General features: G+C 49.9%; 1 protein-coding gene across 1 annotated transcript; it reads right to left on the bottom strand.

Moving 5' to 3' along the window:
• Positions 1 to 6,012: 6,012 nt before the first annotated feature.
• LOC105987815 (glutathione S-transferase A1) lies at positions 6,013 to 16,434 on the bottom strand. The gene is made up of 7 exons (XM_013019201.1): positions 16,337 to 16,434; positions 12,898 to 13,002; positions 12,254 to 12,305; positions 10,964 to 11,096; positions 8,697 to 8,838; positions 6,977 to 7,108; positions 6,013 to 6,229 (listed from the first exon to the last, which is right to left on the bottom strand). The coding sequence occupies exons 2-7, from the start codon at positions 12,979 to 12,981 to the stop codon at positions 6,107 to 6,109; spliced, it is 666 nt and encodes a 221-aa protein (XP_012874655.1). The 5' UTR covers positions 12,982 to 13,002; positions 16,337 to 16,434; the 3' UTR covers positions 6,013 to 6,106.
• Between the last annotated feature and the right edge of the window lie 565 nt (positions 16,435 to 16,999).

Raw genomic sequence — 16,999 nt, 5'->3', positions numbered from 1 at the left:
AATATTCCACACTGGAACAGGAGCTGGGGGTCCTTTCTGCTTCTCAAGTCCCCAGGGGCACAGATACACTCACCACTCTGTTCACACGCAGCACGTGCATGTGTGTGTGTGCGCAAACACACACACACCCCACTCCTGCATGTATTCATCTTTGTGCAGTATACACTTCTTTTTACCTCAATCCCTCCACTATCCAGGGAAAGTGTGGTTTCTACAGTGTTCAGGTGGAAAGCCCCCGCCAGGCAGGGTAAGCCAATTCGACACAAGTCCTGGTCATTCAGGGTCCGGGCAGGTAGCTGTCCACGTCTAAACCCTGGAAGCAGCTCATGTCTGTCTACAGGAGACAGCCCCGCACCAGGGCTCCTGGAAGAAGGGACCAAGAGCCTCCTCACTGTCTCAGGGTGGCCAGAGAACTGAGTCCACGGAACCCAGGCGGATCTCCAGAAGTGTGTGGCAGACACTCACTCTCCGGTGCAGCTGCCCTCCTGCTCACCCGCCGCGAGCTTTGCCCCACAGTGGATGCCCAGGCAACTTGACCAGCCTTTCGTTTGCTGCCAAACCCGAGTCAGTTTTCCAGTCCCAGAGGAAGATGAGCCACATCTTGGTGGCCTGTCCTACAAAGCTGCCATTCTTTCAGACTCAGCTCCCCACCGCTCTCCCTTCCCTCCTCAGCCTCTACAGACACTACTTCTGCCTGTACTAGCCAGTGCATCACACAGGCAGGCAGCATTTTTTTTTTTTGGTCCGGTCATGGGGCCTGAACGCTGGGCCTGGGCGCTGTCCCTCAGCTCTTCAGCTCAAGGCTAGCGCTCTACCACTTGAGCCACAGCGCCACTTCCGGCTTTTTTGTTATGTGGTGCTGAGGAATTGAACCCAGGGCCTCAGGCATGCAAGGCAAGAGCTCTACCACTGAGCCACCTTCCCAGCCCCAGGCAGGCAGCTCTTGGAGTAAGCAGCCACTCTAAGCAAGGTGCCTGGTCCTTAGAGGCTTGCTGGAGGAGCAGCCTTTCCACCCAGCCCTGAAAAGCCTAGGGTGAGAGAAGCCTTGGGAGAGCCTTTGCTAACCTTTGACCTCCCCTGAGTGGTCTGATTCTGATTCCGCCTTGATTATCTCCATAAATGGTCTGAGTCTCCGGCCTCTGAGTATCTCCCTACAGGGAAAATTCAAGGCCCAACCCCTGTGTGGACTGTTCGAGCTGAGTGCTGCACTACTTCCCTACATGGAAAGTTCTGCGCGCACCTGCGTCCTCCCATATATGGTCTGTATTTGTTTAAGGCTTGGTCTCCCTCAAGCATGTGGTTTTTTATCTTTGTTAAAGCTTGATCCCGGGCTGCAGGTCTCTCAGACAGGACTCCACCTGCCCACCCCGCTCCCCACAGGGGCTCCCAGTGTGACTTCTCAAAATGTGGCTTCTCTGTTTCTCACCACCCAGTTCTGGTACAACACTCCCAGGGCCCTGTACCCTGCATCCTGGACTCTGGAACTTTCTGTCTCTCTACCCTTCAGGAGCCATTACTGCCTTCAGGGTGAAGCCTAAACCCGGAAACAACTTAGAAAGCCCGCACGGTCCTCCCGTGTTTACTCCCGGCCTTTCTGCAGCTCTCCTCCTCCCTCTTCCACCTCCCGGCCCCTGGTCCTGGCTCCCTCCTCCTCCTGCCCACTCAGGCTCTGCACACACCTCACTGCGGGCTGCAAGCATTCCTGGGGCAGCCCTCCTCTCGGTGTGGTGGCTCGTCCACAAGCCTAGTTTCTGCCTGGCTCGCTTCCAGACCATAGCACTGGCACTGAATACCATGCAGGTGAAGATGAATTATAGCCTTTGCTGTGCAGATAACAATCCTTACTCTATACAGCTCCTATGGAAAGAGGCATTGGGTAAGAGCAGAGGTCAGGGCCCTAGGGTACATAGAAGCCATACGTGATCATATATATTCAACGTTACCCATTACATCTCCAGGCCTATATATGCTCTATGATGCCCACCTCTTATCTATTTAGATTGAAGACACTGTAGGGAATAACGGTGAATGATGGTTATCTTTGGCTTGAGGAATTTCAGTGGAGTATGGGGAGGGTATGCGGATACACATTTGGCTCCTTTGTAAGTATTATGCAATTTGGAAAAGAGATACTGTCACATTTTAAAAAGGCAATTGGTAAAACTGTTGTAAGGTGAGAAAAAAGAGAAGCCACATTTTGAGAAGTCAAATCTTGGAGTCTCCATTGGAGCGCTCACAGTCTACAGGCAGCCCAATTGTGATGAAGGCTTGAAGCCCATAAATACACTTCACACTGCCAGGAAACTGAGCCATGAGGGCCAGAGAGGAAAGAAAGAACAAACAATACCGCAGAAGGTGGGAGACTGAGTCTGCCAGCACCAGATCGGCACCCTGGGCTGCAGGCCTTTGTAACCACTGGCTGCCTGCAGACCGCTAGCGCTCCAATAAAGACTCCAAGACTTGATGTTTCAAAATGTGGCTTTTCTGTTTCCTCGTCTTGTAACACAGCAAAGCTTCTCGGCTCCAACGGAGAGCTGAGGTGGGATGCAGTGTTGACTAAGAACAACCAAGAGATAGGAACATGTGGCAGAGCATCGGGTACCTGAGCTGGTCCACACCTAAACAGGATCAGGTCAGGGGGCAGGGTCCCAGCACTGGACTAACAGGTTTAGTAATCTACCGGCCAAATGGCCACCTGTGCCTCCTGGGACTCAGGCACGCCCCTCACCTGGGAGGTGGGGGCTTCACCTCCCCCACCATGAAGACAAGATGCCTGACCCCACCAGCCACCACGTGGCCAGGATGGTGCCGGCCAGACCTGATCGCCCTATTCAGAACAATCAAGTATTTCTATATAATGATTATAGAGGTTTGAAGCTTAGCTCAGTGTCAGAGCCCTTGGTGTAGCACGTATGAAGGCTTGGGGCTGGTCACCAACACTGAATGTTAAAATATCGCTGAGAATACAAATATGTCGGCACATTTCCCCAAAAAGAGAGAGAGAGAGAGTAAAAAAGTATAGGACATGGGAAATAATGTATGCTTGCATTGTGAGAATGGGGACCAATTCATTTTCTTTTAAAATGCTGCAGAATTTTGCAATAAATATAATATTTGAGTGGAAACATAATGTAAGTTCCTACGGTAATAAAATAGACACAAGGGAATTTCTTACCATCAATAGGGGGGGGGGGGGTGGAAGGGGGGGAGAAATGAAGCAAGAACAAGGAAGGAGGAAATTCACTTTCCCTGAGACAGATTCCAAAGACTGTCCATCCCCGCAGGGCTCAGCTCGTGGAGAGCTTGGTGCTTCCCTGGGGTGCCTCGGCCGGCCATCCTGGGGAAGGTTCGGTGGGCTGTTGCTTTGCATTACACTGAGCTGCTTTAGATGGGAAAATTTGACCTCATACTTCACCTTCTAGAAGAGAAGTTCAGGTGTGTCTCAACCTGGCCAAAGATCAACTTATCAAAATACAGTCCAAAGCAAGCACTGGGTCAAAGATGAAAGATAAAAACTCCGGAGAGGAGGTCATTTGGGTTTGAGGTGAAACAGACTCAGGTTTTGGCTGTTGGGAAAATGGAGAAGAACGGAAAAGGAAGAGGCCAGACTCAGTCCCCAACTGGCTAGGACTGTTGATTGCCAGACATTTCTGCAGGGTTTGGAGGTTGTGCCAGGGACTGGATTTTGGGGTGGGCTTGTACAGGCCTTAACAAGAAAGCAGAAAAACACAATGGGCTATGGTCTCCTGGAGGCCCAGGGCGGTGTGCTCGGCCAGGCTTAGGTTGGAATAACCTGCCGGCAGACAGGCATATATGGTGGACAGACGTGTGGTGGACAGACGTGTGGTCAGGCCTGTTCACATGCACCTGGTGTCTTGCCTGACCTCGGGGAACGGGAGTCAATCCTTCAGAGGGAGGCCCTGTCACTCACCAGCCAGACATCCCCGTGCCCACGAGAGGTCAGCGTTGTAAAGGCACAGGCTGCTTCCGGACCCCGGAAGTCCTGGCTTCAACAAAAGGAAACACTAGTGTCCCAGATCCCCACTGGAGTGCAGCCCTCCCCAGCTTGCCCTAAATGAGTCTCAGTGAACGACAGCCCAGAGCTCCCCCGCCCCCACATCTCCTCGTGCGTGCGGACTTTGTTCCTAGCCAAGGACACATTGTGAGACGGTGAACCAAGTGTCAGGAATAAAACGATGAAGCACAGTTCACAGCATCTGCGGAGCTGCAGTCTACAGCAAGTGTCAGCCTGCTTCGTCCCTGACCCCTCCCCCAGACAGAGGGCCACACGGCCGGCTAGGCTCTAAGGAGCTGGGCGCCGACTGGAGTTAGGCTCTCCTTGTCTCTTCCTCACCCCCACACCCAATCACCGTCAGGTTCACTGGTTTTCCTGGGTGGGTTTGAACCTGTCTTCCTCCCCCTCTTCCTCTTCTGTCACCTGCAGGCCCCCCCCCCTTCGGGAACCATCCTCGCCTCCGTTTCTCCACATACATCACTGAGGATGCTTCAAATTCAGGGAACACTCCGGATGCTTGAGCACTAAGAGGATGACAACTCTCTAGAAATGATTCTCTTGGCAACGCAGCGTGTCGCTGCTTCCCTTGGGTGTCATGCTCGATGCATGGGGTCCCCGGCCCTCACAAGGTACGTCCAGGACAGAAGTTTCTCCTGAGCATCACTCTGTGCTCGGGAGCAAAACTTCTGGAAGCTTCTCTACTAAATTCACTTTGTAGTCCTTAGGGGCATAGACAGGATTATGATTGCCTCAGATCAATCAGATTCACAGTGGATACGGTGAGGGGCTGTTGCAAACCACCATGGACCCCCAAAATGAGCACCTTAACTCATCACCATTGGGAGCAAGGAAGCGATGGAAACTGGACTGTGACACTGGCGTGGGAGGCCTAGTGGGGCCTGTGGCTCTCCCCAGCAACAGACGCCCCGAAGTCCCATTAACAGGATCTTGCTTATTATTAGACAGGGTATGTACAGCAAGCAAGGGAGCAATCTCCTTGAAGTTAAGACACCAGCCTGTGAAACAATCCCGGGAGCAGTGACCTTCTTATCTTACCAAAAGGAGGCAAGCAGCAAACAACCACAGTTTGCATAAGCCTTTACCCAATTCCAAGGTCCAAGCAAGTTTGGATTCTGATTAACTCTGGGGTCTCTGTAATGCTAGGAGCCATTGATTTTTCTCAGGTCTCTGTAAGGCTAGGAGCCATTGATTTTTCTCAGGCCATTCCCAGCTTTCCGAGAGTCAGAGAAAGACATTCCAGTTTTCTTTATCAGACCTCGCGGCTCAGCATTCACAGGAAATCTTCAGTCAATTCACACAGACAAGAGGAGCCTTGCAAGAGAGGGAATAATGTGAAGAAACAACTAGGGATGTTTCCACTCATTTTTAAAGACAAGGAACAAGGAATGTATGAAGGAAGGGCAGGAAAGCCAGATCTCTGAGCTATGCCATAAATGCCTGGGGTGCTGAAGGAGAAATCGGGGCGAGGTGGGGAGTGGCAGCCTGGTGGGAGAGGAGATCCGTGTAGGAACTTGTTCATGTGCAGGAAGCCCAGCCCCATGTGCAGCCTCTAGGTATCAGAGCCATTCTCTGTCCTGGGGTAATGGATGGGCACCGCTCCCCAAGGATTTCCAAAGCATTTGCCATGTGGGAAAAAGAGGCCAAATGGCCTCTCTTTTCTTCTTTAAATGTTTAACTTTTAAATTTCTTTTTTTTTTATTAAAAGTAATTCTTTCACTTTTTACCCTACTCCTTTTTGCCCTTCTTTTCTTTGAAGTTTGTCTTCTACTTTCCTTTTTTAAAATTTTACTTTCTTATATCTCATATTTTTAAATTAATTTACTTTTTTAACTTCTTCGTTCGCTCTACATTATCTTTATCTGCTTCTTTTCTGCTGTCAGAACTGTCTTTTTTTCTTACTTTATTCCTTGGTCTATTTTGCTTTAAAGCCATCCTCTCTATCTGCTGGGCTGGGACTGACACTCAAGCACTGGGTATGCACAGGATTTGTAAGACTTTTTTTGTTTAATCCCAGAGTAGTGTGAGTCAACATATACATGGAACAATGTAGCATGGCAAACTTCAGCTCTGTTAAAATCTGAAAATCTTCCTTGCTTCTTCTATAGCCTTCTCATCAAGGGGAGGCTTTCTCTGGCTGCCGGGCTGCAGGAACTTCTTCACGTTGGGGAGGTTGCTGATCCTGGTCTTCAAGGCCTGCAACACAGAAAGCAGAGCCTCAGAGAGAGCCCACAGTCCACCCAGGGATGAGCACCTCCCAGGAATCTGAAGCCATCTTGGACCAAGCCCAGTTCAAGGAGGAGGCTGGGAACAGAGTCCCAGGGAACATAAGGGCCAGAACACAGAGCTCAACAGCACCGTCCTCAAAGACCTCTACTGAGACTGCATTCCGCTCAGAGCTTGCACTGCCAGCAAGTTGTCAATCTTGTAGATCCGCTTTTCTATTTCAGAAGGAGAACACTGACTATTTTAGGTGCCAAGAGAAAGGAAACATCCAAGCGGTGATAAAAAGGCAGGAAAATCCGTTTGAACAAAGTACGCGGGGCAGGAAGTGTTGAAGAAAGAAATACAAGGCTGAGCAGCTGAGGGCTCAGTTGGAGAGGAGGAGGCTCACCAATGCCGAGCTGGAAAGAGACTTGCTCAGATGCATCCAGCGTGAAAACAAGGACACAGGGGACCAAGGAGACCCCGGAGAGGCAGGGAGCGAGCACACAACAGCACAGGCCGGGGAGAGGACCCAGGGCCTGGGCCCATGTCATGAGAAAAGGAAAAATGCTCTTCTTTGAGAAATGTGTCACTCAAACCTCCGCCTCAAACGCAGGATACAGAGGCTCCGTTGGAGGCCTAAGGTGATGGTCTGGTCCTCACCAGTCTGTCTTGTATTCTCCTAGTGAGGCACAGGGCTGCTACCTGAGGGCTCTGGAAGGCTCTGGAATGCCTCACCTGCAGCAGAGGGAAGCCGGCCAGAAGGCTGGCGTCCAGCTCCTCAATGTAGTAGAGAAGTTCCACCATGTGGATGTCAGCCCTGCTCAGCCTGTTGCCGACCAGGTAGTCTTGCCCGTGGCTCTTCAACACCTGCAGAATTGGACGAGTCAGAATGTGAGCTCATGCATGCATGCACCCCCTCTCCTGATGACCCCCTGGGAATAAGTTCCACTTCAGACCCTTCTGTGTTTCTGTCCTGAAAGGCTGCAGCCCTGTGGTCTCCCCCCTCCCGTGAACAGTAATCACACCTCCACGCAGCGTCTTTCTCTGTCACGGCATCACAAGAGATTCTCCTCTGGCCTGCTCATCTCATCTGCTGCTCACCTCTGGGGGATCTCAAGTAGGGCTGGTTGGACTTGAACTCACCATCTCCCTGGCACAATTGACTATTACTTCTCATTTACACTGGGTCAAAATCGACATTCCGAAGGGTCTCCAGTGAAAGGCACTGAGGTTGCAGCTTAGCTTGTACAGATGAAAAATGAATTTATCGACAAGAGTCGACAAAGACACCACCACCAAATGTTAATTTTGCTATTTAGGTTGGTGGTCTATATTCACGAAACACTTATTTCAACCTTCCTGGGCGTATGGCATTTACGTAACAAAGCTTGGGACTGCGTGTGATATTTACTAAGTATTCCCTATTTATAGAAGTGGCTGAAAATAAAAAGGGAAAGCCTTATCAACTAAAGGTAAGCAACTACTAAAGCTTTCAGTAAATGCCATATCACACTATGTGCACATGCAGAGAGAATGTGGATATTTACTTGGTACAACACAAACACTGTGGTTTAATGTACATAATTCACATGTGGGCAGGGAATTCCTTCTCTCCTCACAGAGCAGAAGTCTGGAGCAGCCAGGGCCAGCACGCTGGTGTCGGTGAGACCGGCCTAAGCCAAGCCTGTGAGGACAAAACTGTTTCTAAAATCTCCCTGTTCTCTTAGAGCAGTCAGCGGCAAATCAGCTTTTGTAAATGAAGGAATAATGTGGGTTTTTTAATAGGGGGGTGGAATTAAAGAGTTTATACTTTCATTCACCTGTCAGATTCCCACACTCATGTTTCGTTCAATTTTTTTGCTTAGCCTAAGTCGAAGGAGTTTGAAACGTCCCTGCTTTGCTTTCTAAGAGGAGACCGTAGCTGAGATCAGTAATACCTGTCATTTGTGGAGCTTTCCTCTCAACTCGACCTCCAAAACCTGGTAAAATAGTTTCTAACAGCTAATAGTCTTTTCCTAACTCCTCTTCTACATCACCCGCCCCTTCTCCTCTTGTCTGACTCTGATTCTTTCTTGGAGACTGAAATATTCTCCGCAGCTGCTCTCCTCCTCTCTACACGGGGTGGCAGAATATTCTGTGTTGTGTGACTGTCTTCGCTTGGCTCCTGAGTTCAAGTCCGTGGAGATCTGCAGGGTCCAGTCCCACCTGCAGTGAGTCTCAGAGCCCTCCCCTGATAGGATTTAGTTACAACCATGAAGTCTGTGGAGGACTGACTACCAGAGGTGTGATCAAGAAATTCTGCAGAACAATGTTAACGTAGGACGCTGGGTACCATGTTCCTCACAGTCCGTGTATCCACAATGCCTGTGCTGGTCTTCAGGAAGGTTCTCTGGGTGTAAAGCTCAACCCCGTCAGGACAACTCAACCACTCAGAGTCCTCAAACTCTTCACTTACTTTTTCAAAGGCGACCAAGTAGCGGTTTTTTGTCCTGTCTTTGATCAGGGCGATCTTGGCTTCTCTTTGGTCTGAAGGAGTGAGTGGCAGAGTCATGAGCATTTCACCCAAATCTGCCACACCTTCTGTGTACATATCAATCCTAAAAGACAAAAACATCCACCAGTCAAGCGTTACCTCCTTTAGATTTCCGTTCTAAAACTTAAGAGAAGCCAGTGGTGGTGACTTGTGCTGGTCACGCCAGCTACTGAGGAGCCCGAGACTGGAAAGACAGACGTTCGTGTCCATCCCAGGCTCCGCGCTCACCAAAACACAGCGAGAACTTGGATAGAGAGACTCAATTCACCTCACGTATGAGGGAAAAGCAGCAAAAGAAAGATTGTAGTCCAGGCTTAAATGCAAGACCTAGACAAAATACAAGCACAGAAAAAGAGAGGTAGAGGTATGACTCACGTGGCGGGCTGCCTGCCTGTTAGGTGCAAGTACCTGAGTCCAAACCCTGGCACTTAAACCACAGAAGATGCCGCAGTCTGTGGCCATCTTCTCCGGCTCCTGTCTGCTCCTGCCTCATCCCTTTGTACACCAGGCTTGTATTCATGTCTATTGACAGACATTCTCCCTCAGTTTCTCATAAGACACACATCAGAGCCTTCCTCGCGTGTCATCTTCCAATTCCAGCCATGTCTACTTCTCAAGGCTACCTAAAAGAACCGGTCAGCGCTACACTGCTCAGCTACAACCCAGGGCATGTTTTAGGAGATGTGTATTCCTATGGTGTCAGCCTGACTTTTCTACTATTCTTGGGGGGGGTGTCATCCTATTGTCAGATATTTTCATATATCCATGGTTGCCAGCTCTTTAAAATATAATAATCATGACTGGGTGCTGGTGGCTCCCGCCAGTAATCCTAGCTACTCAGGCTGCTGAGATCAGAGGATCTCAGTTTAAAGCCAGCCTGAACTGGGAAGGCCATGGGACTCTTATCTCCAATTGTCCACCAAAAAAAAAAAACAACAACAAAAAACAAAAACAAAACAAAAGCAAAACCTGGAAGTGGAGCTGTGGTTCAAGGGACAGAGTGCTAGCCTTGAACAAAAATGCTCAAGGACAGTTCCCAGGCCCTGAATTCAAGCCTGGCACAAAATAACAACAATAATAATAGTAATAATAATCATAGTATATTACACAATCCTAGCATTCTGTGAACATCAATATTCTTCAGTTTTAAAGCAGTGTATCTCTGTCTCTCCCAGACCACATGTATCTTGGCAGCCATACCCCTTTCCTCTCAGTTCACCCCAAGACAACAAATAATCTATCAGTAGTGATCGGGAAAACATCTCACACAAAATGACTCTCAGTAAGTGGGCTCTGTGTGGTGTAAAATCCGCATTCAAGGTCTATGTGTTCTAGAGCAGCACTGAAACGCTGCTCCATCTCTCTTGAGCAACAAAACTATTCTCCTGCATGCCCATGGCAGATTTCCTCCATCTGTTCACCCATGATCAGATAGTAGGCTACTCCCACACGTGGAAGTTGTGACGGCTGCTGCTAGCTACGTCTCTAGACAGGCATTAGGAAGCGCGAGTTCCCGCTTTTCCCACAGACACAGAGCTCCCGCAGAGGTGGAGGGTAAAGCCAACCCTGTTTAACTCTCTGAGGCACTCCCACCAGTGAACGGAAGCAGCTCCTCCACCTCTGGACGTCAACCCCGGCTTTGGTGCACAGAGTCAGTCCGGCTGCTTTTGGCTTTCAGAACATACTTCAGAGAACTCTGGCATCCTGGGTAACAGCCTCTATAACCCTCACCAAACTGACCAACACACGGAATGACCTGGGTTCCTGGCCATCATTACTACAAGTTCTACAACTTGAGATGGGCTCCCGTGGATGGGCCCTTCCCAAAGACTCCTTGCCACCACCCTATGGCCCTGGGTCCCTCATCCAAGCTGACGGCAGAAGACCAGCCACGGATGCCCGGGAGCCTTGGGAGCATGACTCTACTATCCTCGGGGCTCGTAGGTCATCACGGCTGAGCCCTGTGCTGCGTCTGAACACATGATCGCAGATACCTGGGTCCCTCCCCCACCACACACACAGTTATTCTTCCTTCGTCTCCACAGTGGTCTTCCATGACCAGCTCAGTGTGTGTGCGCAGGACCAGCCCGCTGCTGGCCACAGGCCCCAGCCACGGGCCTGCTCCTGCTAGCAGGATCCGAACCCTCCCCGGGCTATCGATGGATGGAAGATCGGGAAGTTCACCGTACAGGACTCTCTCCTTCGCGTCTTTCCCGTAGAGGTTGTATTTGGTGGCGATGTAGTTGAGAATGGCTCTAGACTGCACCAGCTTCATGCCGTCTATCTCCACCATGGGCACCTGCTGGAACATCAAGCTCCCATCTTTTGGGAAAAGGAGAAGAGGAGTCAATGAAATGTCTTCACTGAACACCTTCAGAACAAGAAAAGGCTTCCTGACGCGACTGAACACCCTACTCCTTTAGAACAAGAAAAGGCTTCCTGACGCAACTGAAGGAACAGAAGGCGGAGCCAGCAAAAATAATCACACTTTTACACAAATCGGAGACTTTATGCTTAGCTGTCTTACTTTCTTTCTTTTCTTCATCCCTCCCTCCCTCCCTTTCTCTCTCTCTCTTTCTTTCTCTCTTTTTTTCTTTCTCTCTTTCTTTTTTCTTCTGTTGGTCCTAGAGTTTAAATTCAGGGCCTGGGTACTCTCCCTGAGCTCTTTTGTGCAAGGCTAGTGCTCTACAACTTTCAGCCACAGCTCCACTTCTGGTTTTCTGGTGGTTTATTGGAGATCAGAGTCTCATGGACTTTCCTGCCCAGGCTGGCTTTGAACCTCAATCCTCAGATCTCAGCCTCCTGAGTAGCTAGGATGATAGGTGTAAGCCACCAGCGCTTGGATTCTTTTTCTTATATCTATTTTCTTTTGGGTTTTAAACCTACTTCATTTGGCTTCTATGTCCAATGCAGACCCATAATAGATTTCTGTGTGTTTTGTGTTTAATCTATTTCTGGATACTCTAGGAAGGTTAAGAGAGCATGCAACTGGGTTCTGGGAAAATACCACTAAGAAGGAAGTGTCCAAATAACTCCCACAGCGTTCGCGCTATTCACGATGGGTTCTGAGAGTGCTTTCTAGGACGAGGCCCCACGCTGCGCTCCTCCACACTTGCACTAAAGGTGGGTAGCTCGTCACAAGCCAAATGACAAAACAAAGGCACCTGCCCCTTCTGGTCCTCCTCTGACTAAAGGCATGGCCCTGTGTGGGCTGGGGTGGAGGGCACTGGCAGACTCTGAGCTAACAGAAGCTCATTCTGGGAGAATAAATCAGGAGAGCATGGAGAACACATTCAGAGATTCCGGAGGGAAGACTCGGAGCAGCCCAGTCCTTTTCAGCATCACAGAGCGGTCAGCCTGCCCCCCACACACCCTCTGTCTGCCTCTTGACCATCTCCAGCCATCCCTGTGCGCCATGCTGCTGGGCCATGCTAGACACGGTCGTCAGGAATGCATGGATGGTTGGATGGCTGCCTTACCGTTCTTTAACTTGTCCAAGTCTTCTGGAGATTCTATGAACTTCTCTTCAAACTGCCAGCAGAAGTAAATAAGCTTGTGTTAGTGCATTCTGTCATCCTATAGGCCAAGTGATCCTTGTCTGGAAATGACTGTGGAGAAGTAACGGTGTCTACATTGAGTGGACACAGAGGAACCTGACTGGGCAGATCTGGATCACCAAATTTCATCTGATCAGGTAAGTCTACTTCTTTCTTACTAAATGGAGATAATTTTATTTAAAACAAAACTAATCATATGGGTTTTGTTTGTCTGTGTGTGTGTCTGTGTGTGTGTCTGTGTGTGTGTGTGTGTGTGTGTGTGTGTGTGTGCGCTGGTCCTGGGGCTTGGGCACTGTCCTTGAACGTTTTTTGATCCAGGCTTGTGTCCTATCACGTTGACCCACAGCTCCCCTTCAGGATTTTTGGTGACAATTAGAGATCAAAGCCTCCTGGGCTTTTCTGCTCAGGCAGACTTCCAACCTCCATCCTGGGATCTCAGCCTCCTGAGTAGCTAGGATTACGGGCGGAGCCACTGGCGCCCAGCTTCACAGGATGCTTTGTTATGGACAGCTGGCTTAGCCAGGTCATGGCTAGGTCCAATGAAGATGTCCCAGCTCAGAACGTACCTCTACACCAGCCGCAGCCAGCAGCCAGCGGATGGACTCCATCCGGCCCCGGCCATTGAAGTAGTGAAGTACAGGCTTCCCCATGTCGGCAGGTTCTCGGTTCCCCTAAACGTGAATGAGTGAATGAATAGGTGAAGGAAGTAAAAGGTGTTTCAGGGCAGACAGTTAATAAGGCAGTATCACACAAAGAATATTTGATCTGGCTTTTACACAGAAGGACCAGAAGAATTCCAGAAAGATCTCCAGTGGCCCACGTTCCCTCCCATGGAGTGAGCAGCCGACAGCCCCTGTCCCGCAGTGGGCCGGCAGGAGTAGGCGTCTGCATGGTCACACAGACAGGCTGGCGGGCACAGGCCCTTTCGTCTCTCATCAGACTTCTTAGAGCTTCTTTTCAGTGGTGTTTTCCAAGCTCTGAACCCTAACCCATTATTAGTGAATTATAAAACCAGCACCGGGGGTTCCCAGAGCATAGAGACAGACTATGGAAAGCAACGTTCTGGAGCCATCTTGAGTGCATTTATGCTATGGGTACACACGTGTGGCTGCGTGCTCTGGGTTGGTGGAAAAAATGTGCAAAATGCAATTGGCTGCGACCCACAAAAGAAGTCTGACAGCTCTTGTTGCTCTGTTTCGAGGGTTTCCCGTGCCATTGACCGTTGGGGGGTAGACAATTTTTTGTTCTGGGAGATTGCCCTGAGCACAATATATTGACTAACGTACTAATTACTTAGTATATTACTAAGCAGTCTCCAGGAGCACAGGGCTGGATCCTCTCCACCTCTGGTGATAGCAGCCAAGGACTTCCTTAGACTTTGACCAGTGTCCCCTGGGGAGAAAGTCCCTTCTGGCTGGGAGCCCAGAGAGGAGCCTAGGAGAATACCTTGGCTGACCAGAAAGCTCAGTCATGGGCTAGACAGCCTGTGGTGGAATACAAACTGGGGCTTGAACTCAGGGCCTGGGCGCTGTCCCTGAGCTTCTTTATACTCAAGACTGGCGCTCTACCACTTGAGCCACAGTGCCATTTCCAGCTTTTTCTCAGTAGTTTGTTGCAGGTAAGAGTCTCATGGACTTTCCTGCCAGGCCTGGCTTTAAACTATGATCCTCAGATCTCAACCTCCTGAAGAGCTAGAATGACAGGCGTGAACCACCGGTGCCCAGCTTATACGAACGTTTTATCTGTGAAGGTAGCTTAGCTGGGCCAGGAAAACCTTTTACTGTTATTTTTTTCTTTCTGTGATGCCTTCTCATATAAATGAATTTCTATTTGCAAAATGTTCCACTGCAATTTCTTCTCTTTGAGCAGTTTCCATGTGACAGGAAATGACCAGAGCTGGCTCTCTGCCTAAGGAGGTTTAAAACAAGTCAGATCGAGGGACGCTAGGAGGAGGGCACAGAATCAGAGGGAAACGGGTGACAAAACACAGTGGAGGGGCCCATCAGCTGCACTGGACATGGATGGAAGTGAACTAAGCAACTCAAGGCAGCGATGGGAGGGAGGAATGAGAGGGAAGGAGGGAACAGCGGACACTAAGCAGAAGGAAAGAACTGTACATATCACCTGATGTGGAAGAAAAGTTGTAGTGTCAGTTTGTAGAGTTCATAAGCATTTGCGACCACGGTAATGACAGCGCTCCTTGTGAGGGTGAAACTGTGTTGGTGGCTTTGGCAAAGTAGCACTATCCACAGCACTGTGGAATTGCTTAATCTCAATAAAGACATGAAAACAAAATAAAACAAAACAAAAAAACACCAACCAGTCAGGGCCTCAGGCCCGTGGGCCTGGCACTGCAGAACGGGCCCTGCAGAGCTGGGCTTCCTGGGTTCCTGAGATCCCAACCCACAATCTTCATCATCTTAGCCCAGGGAAAAGCTGCCAGGTTGAGAATGAAGAACCCGCCCTTTCTGCCACCAGAAGGGGGAGGGGTGAGGGGGGCTCCTATCTGCCAGGTCCAGACATCTGTCTGCCCACCCTGAGAATATCAGCCACTCGGCAGTGCACCAAGACTGCTGCTGGAAACACATCATAAGCGCTTATGATCGGGCACGGTCCCGTTTCTTCTGGTTTTCTATCAAGTCAAGTTGGCTGTGTTCCATCTGCACCAGTGTGGCTTTTTGCAAGTTCTCTCTCTGATTCTGAGGGGTGTTTTGTTTTTCTTTTTATAAGACCTTAGAGTCTGTATAATTTCTCAGTTTGCTGGCTATTCACGAAGTCTTTCTCTGGACCTATTTCTGTGCTCAAACAAGTGACTTGCTGTCTTATCCCATCATTGCGTTTTCTTGAAAGCTTACATTTTTGTGCCTTGTCCCACCCACTGCACTTCTCCGAGGAAGCAGAGAAGTCACATTAGCCATTTGTCTTGGTACGACGCTCACTTTGCTCTGGACAGCTGCAGTGCTCTGTTTTTAATCACTACCTAACGGAGCGGATCTTTGAGAGTATGGTTAACCTAGAGCCATTATAAACAAGGTTCACGGCATAACAATGTAATGGACCTCAGCTATGACCTCTCATCCTCTCTGTTAAACAGAATAACCAAAGCCTGGAAATCTACATCAGAAGAACACATTGGGTAAAAGTAATTGTCACTGGCCATGAGTGATTTGCTGGGGCGGCCAGGGAACTTGTCAACTGAGTGCAACGTACGCTCTGCTCTGGTGGGCCAGGACCGGAACCTGGCAAGGACGGGCCTTGCTCTGGAGACTCCCTGCCTCAGAAAACAACACCACTCTGCCTCACTCTCCTGCAGTCTGCACATATTGATTTCTTGCAACTGTGTGACTATGTAGCTCAGGCTTTACTTTGGGTTTAGCAAAGTCCAAAAGACTTTTGGAGGAGGAGGAGGAGGAGGAGGAGGAGGAGCAGGGAAGGGAAGGAAAGAAAAGAGGAGAAAAAAGAGGGAGAGAGAAAATGGGGGGAGGAAGGAGAAGGGGGAAAGAAGATCAAGGAGGAGAAATAATGTGTAACATGGCACCCCGTTACTAGTAGCCAATAGTAACAATAATAGTAGCAATAAGCAAATGAGCGTGAACCCAGGTGTGGAAGGACTGGCAGCAGGCAGTGGTGACCGGTGTCCACAGTGTGCATCCTGGCTGAGAGGCACAAGATGAGCCATTGCTCAGATAACTTTGGCTCCAAGGTCAAGTTCACCCACGGTGTGTGAGTTGGGCTGATTTAAGCCCAGGGCAATGGTGTATCGAATCTTTCATGAGTCATGTTGGGATATCCTGTTTGACTCAGTAAAACCTGTGCTGGTTCTTTGCCCTTATCTCCTAAAACTTTGGTCATTATGTTTTCTTCAAGAGCTAAGCAATGTGGGGATTCTCTCCTGAGCACCCAGAGAACACACACACTCACAAGGTCACCTTCCAGCCTGGAAAATGTTTTCCCAGTAAGGTAGACATGAAGACATGTGCAAAGCAATGAGAAGGCAGCACTAACCTGCTGATGTCCCGGACTCTTCCTGCCGGCTTGCCAGGCCCTGTGCGGGATGGCATGGAAGGGGCTTTAATACAGTTACAGCCACTCCCACAGAGGTCATGTGGTCACGTGGACTCAGCTCCATGCCACGCTAGAAAAAAGAAATCAATGTAACAGTGTTTGTTTTCAAGATGAGTCATAAGTGCACTCACAAGGGGAACTCTGTCCCAGAGAGTCACCGCAGTTCGGTTTTGCCTAGGAAGAGCTCTGCTTAGGTGAAAGACGGGTGGAGAGTCCACAGGGGACAAGGACAGCGCCCAGGGACATGGGGTCAGGAGCAGCTCGGAAGGCTGCACTGGACATTGCTGGCATGGGTCCAAGGATGAAGCGTGTTGCGTAACACAAAGTTCCGAGGCAGCTGGCCGAGCGCTCGCAGCCCTGGGTGCGCAGCCTCGGCTGTGTGTGCTGCTGCGTCAGCCCCGTCCCACGCGGACCCCCCTCTCCATGGCTGCACTTGGTCTTTCTCAGCTCAGGCTCTTGCAGCCTCTGCCTCCTCTGCTTGGAGAACTCCGCTCCCTCCCCTGGGCCTCTGGACCTCCCTCTGATACAACGCCTGTAATGTCTGCTTTTCCCTGGGAGCTCTGAGCAAGCCCAGGTCAGGTGTTGGGAGCCGGAGATGTGAGT

The sequence above is a fragment of the Dipodomys ordii genome, unplaced genomic scaffold (genome assembly GCF_000151885.1).
Source record: "Dipodomys ordii isolate 6190 unplaced genomic scaffold, Dord_2.0 Scaffold44, whole genome shotgun sequence".
NCBI classification, from domain to species: domain Eukaryota; kingdom Metazoa; phylum Chordata; class Mammalia; order Rodentia; family Heteromyidae; genus Dipodomys; species Dipodomys ordii.
This window is presented reverse-complemented; position numbering and strand designations above follow the sequence as displayed.

What these genes read in the sequence shown, in the direction of transcription:
- LOC105987815 (XM_013019201.1), bottom strand. Translation starts at nt 12,981, where the DNA reads ATGGGGAAGCCTGTACTTCACTACTTCAATGGCCGGGGCCGGATGGAG. An exon ending in CTTGGACAAGTTAAAGAACG is followed by an intron (nt 11,097 to 12,253) that starts GTAAGGCAGCCA and finishes TTTTCCCAAAAG; the next exon opens with ATGGGAGCTTGATGTTCCAG. An exon ending in GACGCGAAGGAGAGAGTCCT is followed by an intron (nt 8,839 to 10,963) that starts GTACGGTGAACT and finishes TTTGTCTTTTAG; the next exon opens with GATTGATATGTACACAGAAG.